The following is an 11,395-nucleotide window of genomic DNA, read 5'->3' as shown; positions in this document are numbered from 1 at the left end:
GAACACCATTTCCCATAAGCCCATGACTTTAAGACAGCAGAGATACAGCTTAAAAGAATCAAAGACGGCATTAGCCTACAAGACAGTTCAGGTGGATATCATGTATAAAGGGATAAACAAGCAATTACAATGAGGCATTACAGTCTGTAAAATAACAATGGGAGCTGTAGACTAACAGTTTAATTGTTGTTTAGCTTTGTTAAAATGATGACATTTTCAAATTCCTATAGCTGGGGCTGAAGGTACACATTTACCCAGCAGGGCTTCTTGTCTCCAGGTATATATCATGTCATCCAACCCTCACCCCATTACCTCAACAAAGCATGACTTATTGATCCACGACAGATACACAAAGAACCCACTTTAGACAGTTTACCAAGGTAAGAAATGTCTATTCCTTTATTACATTCAACAGTACAGTACACTGAAATTGCACATTTTCACCAGATATAGCAGCATTCTGACTGGCAAATGGACTAATCAATAGGCACATCCAAAACATTTAAATAGAAATACACACGTCCAAATGTGTCCTGGCCACTTTCTGACCATATTCAAATTCCATTGAAGCTATTAATTTACATGCCTCATAAAACAAATTCTACGCAGCTAAAACACGCCGTCCTTTTCCCGTGACTCGTGATTCCAGTGGCGAGAAAAGACGTATGGTCAAGTCAAACCCAGCAGCGCCTGTATTCTTCATACAATATTAAAGAAAAAATTCACCCGTTTATACTCTCACACAGTATGTGCCATTCAGTGCATTCCAGGAGTTATAAAAGTGTTGTAATTTATAGTTTCCTTCAGTCAACTACTTCACTTAAAAGGCTTCTTTTTTTTTTTACCCAGAATGACATTGCCTCCCCCTCATAGAAGAAGTTTGTACTTTTGGTTGAGTAGGTGGACAAAGAGCCGTAGCTGCAGTGATAGGATTACAGCAGCACAGCAAGTTTATCCAAGGTTGAATTCTCAGCTGGTAATGTCTTCTTGCTGAGTCTGCTCTGCAGAGTAGAGCTTGGTATTGAATTTAAATATCTTTTGTACCAAAAGCAATATGTCAGCAGAACCAAGTATTTAAAACCGTCAAGTATCAAAAACTGGCACCAAATATTTTGACAGTTTGGTATCCTTGTTGACTTTGAACAGATAGTTCCTGACTTCAACAAAAATTTAGCCAATTTTTCAGCCCAGTCCCCAGAATAAAACGTTGGCACTGTACAAACACCAATATGTTACATTTGTACATTTCATACATATCATATCAACATTTCTTAAGTGACAATTCCAACACAATGAAGTTCAGGTTACATGTATATGTATATGAACTGAATTACTCATCAGGAGGTCAAGGGGATGGTGGATAGCCTGACAGATAGGCGAACATCTGCAGACCACTGTTTGAGAACAACTAACATCACAAGTGGATATTTTGGACAATGTATCTGGACATTTCCACCCATGCTTGTTGCGACACTACCAGGTATTTTTTAATGGCAGGTTGGGACATTTCCAACCATTTATGTTGTGACAAAACCGGGTATGTTTAACAACATGTTGGGACATTTCTAGCCCTGCTTGTTGCAATAAAACCAGGTATTTTTTTAATGACACGTCAGGACATTTTTAGCCGCTCTTGTTGCAAAATATGTATATACATAAATTCATGGGTACGGGCAGGGGTAAAAATAAACTACACTTGGGTGGGCAGCGGGCGAGAACAAAAATATATTATTTCAGAATAAAACAAATGAAAAAGATGTGCAGTATATGTTACCACTATCAAGCCGCAATTCCTTTTATTTTGAAAGTCAATGACACAAGTTGATCCTTTGACACCGTGGTCACATTCGCCACCGACATGGAGGACTCCAGCTATAAAACAATGCAGCCCGAGGATGAGGTGGCAGCTTACACCCAGTTCAAGACACCCAAGACACTCTTGAGGTTTTATGGTGGTGGAGGGAGCGTGCTACAATGTTTCCTAACCTGGCAGTCATTGCACAGAATGTTTTCGCCATCCTGGCATCGAGTGCAGCCAGGGAAAGAGACATCTTCTCTGATTTGTAATTCAATTCAACGGAGAACCCAACTTATTAACGTATAACGTGTTTAATCACGGGTGCAGGTTTGGTTGCAAGACTTTTATTAACGGGTGTGGGTGGGTGCAGCTTTGACTTGAGCATCGGTTCTGGTACTGAGCTTTACAGCGAGTTTTCAAAAATGGACCCGTGCAGGACTCTGCTGCACATGAATCACAGCATTGTCACAACATAAAATTAAAAATAAAATTTAAATGTAATTAACCATGAAGTTAAGCATATCCACTACATTTCAAATGCACAACTTTAACATATAAAATGTACAATGTAACATATCCATGGTTTGCAGAAACATATACTGCCAACATTTACTCTGGCGTTTGGGCTGCATTTTTTTTTTACACTGTATTTAGGCAAAAATGTTGTACGGTTGCTTGTGTTCACATATTTAACAAAAAAGAACGTTTGTATTTAAAAGAATAAAAGGTATTGCTACCAAGCCCTACTGAAGCTGCTGTTGGTGGAGATGAGTCTCTCCCTCTTCTATAAAACCATTTTTTCTGTATGCTTGTTTATCTACAATAACTAAATCAGAGAAAAATGTACCTGTTGTTTGGTCTGCTGTTTGAGACTGAGACAAAACCGCCAGCGCAGCCGCCTTTCAGTTGGTACATGATGATATATGATGAGCTGAATGAAACAATCTCCACAGACTCAAAGGCAACTGGACTTCCAGTGCAGATGCAAGTCTCAAAAATATCAACTATCATCTGCTGTATGAGGAGCAATTCTACATGACCTGCTGCCAACTGTAACTTAAATTAAATTAAGCAGAGACTGCAGCTACTTTCGGCACAGCCACCAAGTTTTTACCCTTTTAAAATGGGAAATAAATACCTATTCAGCTAAACACGACAGAAATTTAAAACTAACGTTTCACCAGTGATGCAGCCTCTTTGAATGGATGCAAAAACATCTTCCACACGCTGAGTCCAGTTGCCTTCACCTGTCTGACATCCCATGACCCATTGAGAATCTTCATACACACTCTGATTGTTGTTGAACTTCAGAGCTTAACAGGAAGTCAGAACAACATAAGCACTGCATTAAAACACTGCAGGGTCTTTGATGTGCAGGGCTTCAGCAAGGAAGTGCAAGGTCATCCGGCAAAAAAGTAGACCCTGACTCAACTCTTGCAGTGTCATCGGGCAATATACTGCACTGGCCGATCAAATATGTCACGCACACTGGTAGATTATTCTGTAATGAGAATGGTTTAACTCCAGTCGTCAAGATAGAAGGGAAAATGATGATGGATGAACTTTCCCCAGTAGGGCCGGGTATTTATACTCAACGCCTGTTAGTGCAGACTGCAAGGAAGAGCTTTAAAACACAATGGGTTTTTGGTTAGTTGCCTGAAATTTTCCTGTTTTATGGCATATTATATGTCCGTAAATACACCACCACCGTGAATTTTGAAGCTTTTACGTGTCTTAAGAAAAGCAGTTGCTAACAAGTGGCTAAATGCGACTACAGGACGTCATCACTGCGAACGCGGTGAGCCTTGTTGTGGTGGTGACGACGAAGTTAAGCAACGATCGCATACTTAATTTGTAGGCTAACGCTAGCTTTTAACCTCAAACATTTTTCTTGAATCATCCAAAATCAAATGGAAATATCCCATTGGTACTTTTTGCCGGGGGAACCAGGGCAATGTGTCAATGTCCGGTCGGCCTACAAAAAGACGTCATCCCTGCAGCATTACATTGGGTACTTCATTGTGACTTTCGTACCAAAAGCTGACATCGAATATCTAATCAGATTCATGTAGTTGATATCAAAAGGCTCCCATAACAGCTAGTAAGTCAAACTTGAATTTTGAATTTTTTATCACAGACAGCAAATACTGGATTTACATTAACATTTTGCCACTGCTGTATTTCAAAGTTCTTGTTTAGCTGTTTGTATTTTACATTTATCATTTGAAAGGTTTGACTTATTTTGTCAAATACAGAGTTATGTCGAAAATAATGTTCATATTGCTCAAGTAAGGTCTCAAGAACATCCTGTTTTGGCACTGAAACTTGGGTAATGTATTGGAACCTTTCAAAAAACAGTGTTGTCAAAAATATCTACTTATCGATACTTACAATACTAAATATTTTGAAGCAGTGTCAATACTTATTTTCTGCAGTTTTGGTAACAGCTGCCCTTTCTTGCTATCTCTTATTGTTCGTGTTTACTGTTTTACTGCTACTGAGAAAATTTGTCGTCATGTTATAGCCATGTTATGTTTATCTTTTAATAAAAAATCAAATCAAATATCAATATTTTTCGAGGTATTGCAACTAAGTTTGAAATTCCAGTGTCGTGACGACACTATCAAACAATACGCAGCCCTATTTCGGTCAAATCATATCTAATGATATTAATTATCTTGGTGCGCAGGTGTTTTGGTGTTTGATGAGCCTTAAAACGTGCATGCCCCTTGCCTTTTTTTTAATGCAGTGCTGTTTTCATTCTGCCAAGAGAAGTAAACCACCAAACAACAAAACAGGCCCAGAATTGCAAGGTACATGATGTAAAGATGTGTTTTTAACAGTGTCGAAGTGTGGACTTTTCCTTTAGACCACCGTGCGATGCTCTCCGCACACATACACTGCGCTCGGCTGTATGCGCCTCTTCGTGTTGCCTGGCAGCTGAGGAAGAAACTTGAAGTACTTGGGCATCAGATCAAGGCAGGCGTCGCGGAACTTCTTGATCCGCCAGTAGTAAATGAGAGGGTTTAGGGCTGACTTGAGGTAGCACAACCACAGGACCCATGTGCTAATTTGAAAAAAGCTGTCTTTGTGGTAGAAGCCATCGCTGAAGGTAGCTACCAGACTGTAGGCAGTGAAGGGCGCCCAGCACACTGTAAACACAGAGAAGAGGATGAGGATGGTGGTGAAGGCACGGGTCTTGAAGCTCATGTCTATGTTCATTTGGAAGGGCCTCTGGAGGCTCAGCAGGCCCAGTTTGCTGGCCTGGCTCAGACAGATGCTGTCTGGGTGGCTGTGGATGCGGATGGCGTTGTGGCGGATGGTGTTGAGGATCCCCATAAATGTGTACAGCATGACCATGAAAGGTAGGAAGAAGAAGACTAGCATTAGTATCAACACATAGGTGTGGTAACCAGGCTCAGCGCTGTAGCCAAATACACACTGAGGGGCCCTGGGAGGGATCTGGAGGGGAGGGGAACCGACAGCCAGGGGGAAAGAGAAAATGAAAGAGAGTCCCCATGTGACCACTATGAGCACTTTAGCTCTCTGTGGGCTCAGCTTATCTTGCTTCTGGACAATAATAAGAAAGCGGTCTATGCTTATTATAAGCAGTACAGCCACGCCCTCCATCACAAAGAACCAAAAGAGCATGGCTGAAACTCGACAGAAAACGTCTCCGAAAATCCACTGGGTAGTCACCACGGTAACCAGAGCGAAGGGCATGTTCAGGATGGCCAGCATCATGTCTGCAAACGCCAGGCTCGCCAAGAGGATGTTGATGGCCGAGCGCATGGCAGATCTCTGGTACACCATCAGGCACACCACCACGTTTCCCAGCAGAGCCAAAAGCAGGATGGCGACCATGACGAAGCAGAAGAAGACCTGCAGAGGTAGGCCGACGCCTTGCAGGCTCTCCGGGGCCTCCGTTGTCGGCGTGACCGGCTCCGAGGGCAACCGGGAGCCCATGGAGATATTCTCCATCGACGGCCTCTCTGTAAGGTTCAGCAGCCCCGTAACGAAGCAGCAGAGACTGGCGTTAATGTCCCCTGCCTCTGGGAGGGGAGCAGTAGTGGAGTGAACCATTCTTCCCCAGGGTGAACAGGCATCGTTGCTGGTGAGCTCACGCTAAACACGATGCCATAGGTGCAGATATTCCCAGCTCAAGGTGACATGGCAGCATCCTCATGGCTGCAAGACCCTAAGATGTACACAAAAATGTAATGAATGCCAAGTAAATCAAGAAAGGGCATGTGAAAGCATCATTTCCATCAAAATTCCCCTTGGAGTTGTAATGACAGTGAGCCTGTAATCCATTCAGGGTTATACGCCTGCATCTCCCTACTTAATTCACACTGCCATGATCTCTCTCAAACCTGTAATCTACCAGAATGAGACAAATTATTCAGATTGACACTAAAAGCAGTGTTTGGATGCTAAACTTAGTTTCAAGGTGTTTGAATTTGCATGCCAGACATTTCCATTCGATTTACATGCAGACTATTTCGCGTCCTATAACAGAAGCTAATCACTATTCCCTCAACTTCCAATTTTGTACGTATCGATGCATGACGGATTCAATTACAATGTCATGATTAAAGATAAAATGAAGCGTGGAAGTTGCACACTAAAGCCTTCCCTTCATTTCTGCACAACACAGTGTATCAGAAAATGTGTGTAGGCTGAATTTCATTACATTTCATGACCTTAAATGAAGTTTAAACATTTGAAATTAATCTGAAAGCTACACACAATTAAAGTTAAAAAAGTTAACATTAAAAAAAAGTGAGTGAGAGAGATGGTAGATCAATGCCTGTCTTATGTCTGTGGTGCATTAAATAGTTTTGTAACTCCACTTGGACAAAGTTAAACACAATTTGTTGTTTTACAGGATGCTGTGGAATGGAACTATTTTTTGGCAAACAATAGCCAGGTGCAGTGTCGGTGCACAGCTTCTTGTCGTCAAAGTGAGGCTGACATGTTTGCTATCATCGAGCCTGTACAGAGACCAAAATCAAACCCTGTGCTCACTGAATGTATCTAGAAAACCACACTGCAGCCAGAGATGCAGCACAGAAGTGCTGGGCGGATGAATACACTGCTGTTCATCAACAATCTGTTTATCTCTTATGCTAAATTATGCTAAGTTAGGCTAACCTTTTCCTGAAAACAGCTATATTCTCAACACACCGATATGAGAGTGCTTTTAAAGCTGGAGTAGGCAGTTTTCTGGAAAGGAAAAACAAACAAAACCAGAATTATAAAATACACCCTCTTCCTGAAGATCTCCCCTCTCTATCCTAAGCCCCTCCCACTAGATGACCATGACCCGGTCTTTGCCATACATGGATTCATTAAACCTTTTTTCATTGTAGAGCTCTCTCTGTTAATCTACCACACTGCACAATCCCTCAGCCTCACTCCCCGCCGCTGTGGACTGCCTCACCAGGGGAGAGCGGGCAGCAGCTCTGGGGGACGGAGATTTGGTCGGCACCTATTGCAAATCAAACTGAGCTGTCACAGCTGGATTTAACCTGGTAATGGCAGCAACACAGTCACGGAGTCAGGCCATACGGTCCCCCAGCACTGCTGCCCACTCTCCCCCCCAGCAAAGTGGTCTGTAGCGGCAGGAAGTGAGGTGGAGGACACACTTTAATTCGAGGCTCTAGCTAACGATAGCTACATTAGCGTGATCTTGATGCTACAATCGTGAGCCTTGTCTCCAGTTAGCGGAAGGCTAAACTATTAACATTTTTTCGTCTTCCTTTTTTGGGTTGTGGTGCAGTTGTTGCTATTGCTGGGAGAACAACCCTCCACCATTCAATCAGGCTTTTACTTAAGCGATGTGTACGCACGCAAATCTGCATTTGTAGCACAGCCAATAGGAACACCCTCTTTCTAAAATGTCCTGTGATTGGCCAAAAGCTCTCATCACGGCCTAGATCTTCTAAAGCCTGAAAACAGAGCCAAAAGGAGGTGCAGAAGTCGTTTTCTCGCAGATCACTTGAATTAAAATTCATTTAAAGGTTATGACGGGATTTTTGACACCAACATAAAACTGAATACCCCAGCTTTAACCTTCTCATTTCATCTCAGAAAGAAAGAAAACATCGCATTTTTCCATATATAACGGGAAAGCATTTGCCTTAAAGGAAATAAAACATCTCCCCTGTTTGCCTGACATGTGATAAGAAACCCTGTGAAAGTGCTTTTCTTAACTGTTGCCAGTAACCAGCAGCCAGTGTTCAACTGGGGACAAGTCAAATACTGCAATAAAAACCCCTTATCACTTGTATAAACATTGGACACTGTTATTTCAGACTGCCTGGTATCATTTACAATGGCTAAACAGCAAATGGCAAATAATAAATGTGCTGTAGAAAATAGTCCATTTGTAAATAATTAAAATGATTCATTTGCACATAAAGTTTTTCATTAGTTTGTAGGCTTGCGTGGGTGTAAAAATCCAGCAAATACAATTATAGGCAATTATTATGAGAAGAGTGGATGTCAGCCTTTTCTGTATCCATGTTAGGTTGGATGTTGCTCTGATACCTGGATATGTAGCCATTCAACAGATAGCGTTATCTCGTGTCACCAAGACAGTCAAGAGAGAAAAGGCTGCAGTAAGGAGATAAACAGGCTGGCGGCATTGAAGCTGGGAAGACTTTGCTGTATTTATATGATGATGACAGGGGTATTATCTGCTGCAATAACCCACTGCTCCATCACAATGGAGACCTGGCGAATGAGGGCAAATAAGAAAGTGGTTCAATCTTGGCCTACTTCCTGCTCCATTCACCTTACATCCATACACAGCATATTTTCTAAAGGACATGGGCATGGTGGATTACAATACTGAACATACGGTGCAGCAGTCTATCTCTACAGGGAAGTTAACACCTCATTTCCTTCCCTTCCTTTAGGGGTGAAGTGACCTAAAATGTTAAAATAGCCACTTCAGCCTCCAAGCAATCAAGTAAACCTGCAGTAAAAACGGATGATCGGGTACTCAGCGTTATAAACACTGGGAATTGTTCAAATACTGTATGTGGCAACGCAATTATGCAACGGAGAACTGCAGAGAGAATATGCTGAGAGCTTTTCAGCCTCATCTTGTAACCTTGAATCGCTAGGAAGTAGAATTAGGAGACAAAAGGTGTCCTGGAAATCTGCCAAGTAAATCCACAGTGGTAAGATTTACTGGTTTATGGCTGTAACAACCTGTCAGAGAGAACATCATTTATGTCACATGGCACTGTTTAACACGGATGATGTGTCCAGTCCATCTGATCCCCTGCACATCACCTTATCAATAAACTAGCTTACTGCTGTTCTGTTTACTAACGCAAAATGGGCAAACCTAACAAGTCCTGCTGATCAGTAATGTTAGACAGTGGAATTTATTCAAACAACTTACCTGTTAGATTCATTTAAAATGTATTTTTTGAGTGACAGTCCTAACAACAACTGAATACTTAAAGTTTCACTAATAAATTAAATTAGCACTGAATTCATAACAATGAAATATTGAAATTTTTTATCTTGAATTTTGCTGTCAAATTTATTAAATGCAACATCACTGAATTTCACTGCTTAAGTGACTGATTGGATCTAAAAATCACAACCTCATCACCAGAAATGGTTGGCATTGTACATTTCTGCAAACCACTAATATGTTACATTTGTACAATATTATTTAGCGGACATGTTGAACCTTTCAGTTTCAACAATGCTGTGGTAAAGTGTGGTTAGCTTCAGGCACAAAAACCACTTGGTTATGGATAGGAGAAGATCATGCTTTGCCTTGAAATACGTGGTTTCAGGGGCACGATACCTGCTGGAAAAGCAACGACGTCGGTAAGAAAACAACCACTTTTTGTGGCACTACTCCCACAGAAAACGTAGCGATATCACTGTGAAAAACAAAAACTTTTAATGGCACAATCGTCACTGGAAACACAGTGATGGGTCTCTAAAAAGTGGCCACATGTGGGGGCCAAAAAGCCGCTGGAAACACAGTAGTGGGTTTCTAACACACATCCACATTTGGGGACTAGAAAAGCTGCTGGAAACACTGACAGGTTTATAAAAAATCTTCACATTTTGGGGACTAAAAAGCTGCTAGAAAAAGATGATGAGTTTCTAAAAAAGATCCACATTTTGGGGCTAAAAAGCCACTACAAACACACTGATGGGTTTCTAAAAAAATCCACATGTGGGGGCTGAAAGGCCACCAGAAAAACAGCGATATTTGCTGCCCGGTTTTGTTGTTCTTTGGTCTTGACATGACATGCCATCCTCCATCCCCTCCATCTCTCAGTAACAAAGTCAGCTCATATACTATGTCAAATGCAGGGTCTTCTTGGTTTGCAGAAACGTACAATGCCAACATTTTCTTCTGGCGGCTGGATGTCTTTGCTTGACTAAATGTCATTTAATTCTCTGTGTAGGAGATGTTTAATTTGTGTAAGCACCAAGCCTAGTTTGTTTACTTTTTGTAGAAGGTTTGATATGTGCTGTTATACACAGAACATATAAATCAGTGCAGTATTCTGACTATAACAAATCCTAAACTAGCGAGTGGCCATTTGTTGGACACATGATGCTGGTGTCCCTGATTCAGATTAAATCATATTCACATGGCAAATCACATCCAAGCATTTCAACACCTGATGGTAAACCTGTAAGAAAAGCTCAGAGGTGTCTGAAAATTGACTCGTATGTTAGGAAAATCAATGTCAAATAGAATTACACCTCATTCAGACCAGGCTTTCACTTCATCGACCACCAATAAGAGCAATTCAGGCCAACCCCAGCAGCCCCACTGCTCGCCTTCACTCTAACAGTGTGATAGCTTATTTTGAAGAGATTGAGGAATTTATACAGCCTCCTGTGTTCCGTTGTTATGCCACCAAAATGGTTGAGACGACAAACAGTGATTCATGGAGAGTCCATGGAGAGTTACATCTCTGTGCTCGACGAGAGAGAGCAGTGGGTGTTTGGAACACAGGGCCAACATTTACAGCGTCATGTCGGGATTTAAGCGACATATATGAGAAATAATATTGTCATTGTGCTGCTGACAGACCCTGGTTGGGTTTACTTAGATATTACCTGCTTCAGTCTCCCACGTTGGAGCTCAGGAGCGGGTGAAGTGCTACAGCTCAGCCGTCCAAATGGTGCATCTCGCCGCCCAAAACGCTTTCTCCTCCTCGTTGTAGACAATAAATAAAACAGACCAGAGATGCCTTTAAAAAATAAAGGCCCTTATCTGTGTAAATTTAACCAACAGTGCGACAGCCGGTGATGCCAGTAGCGTTACCTACACAACTGAAGTCGTAGTTAAAGTAAAAAATCCGCATTTGGTCAGTCTCGCTTTGTTTCCAGAGGCGCACGAGCGACACTGCATTGATTATCCACGTTTTTATGGCAAGAATAAATATAAAGCTTCTTCTTCATTCCTTTTTTCCTTCATAAAGATGTGAGATGTAAGCATCCCCTCCTCCAGCACCGAATGTATCAGGCTATGTATTGTATGTAGCCCAAATTATCACCACACTGTTACAAACTACACTCACTGTCTGCTTCATACAGCAA

At 41.7% G+C, this 11,395-nt stretch overlaps 1 protein-coding gene across 1 annotated transcript; it reads right to left on the bottom strand.

The window, feature by feature from the left end:
• Positions 1–371: 371 nt before the first annotated feature.
• Positions 372–11,395, bottom strand: gpr63 (G protein-coupled receptor 63). The gene is made up of 2 exons (XM_050057720.1): positions 10,913–11,395; positions 372–5,996 (listed from the first exon to the last, which is right to left on the bottom strand). Exon 2 carries the CDS (start codon positions 5,879–5,881, stop codon positions 4,664–4,666), a length of 1,218 nt encoding a protein of 405 aa, XP_049913677.1. The 5' UTR covers positions 5,882–5,996; positions 10,913–11,395; the 3' UTR covers positions 372–4,663.

Source organism: Epinephelus moara, chromosome 12 (assembly GCF_006386435.1).
Source record: "Epinephelus moara isolate mb chromosome 12, YSFRI_EMoa_1.0, whole genome shotgun sequence".
NCBI classification, from domain to species: domain Eukaryota; kingdom Metazoa; phylum Chordata; class Actinopteri; order Perciformes; family Serranidae; genus Epinephelus; species Epinephelus moara.
This window is presented reverse-complemented; position numbering and strand designations above follow the sequence as displayed.

Bases quoted from the DNA above. Each gene is read 5' to 3' on its own strand.
- gpr63 (XM_050057720.1), bottom strand. From the start codon at position 5,881: ATGGTTCACTCCACTACTGCTCCCCTCCCAGAGGCAGGGGACATTAAC.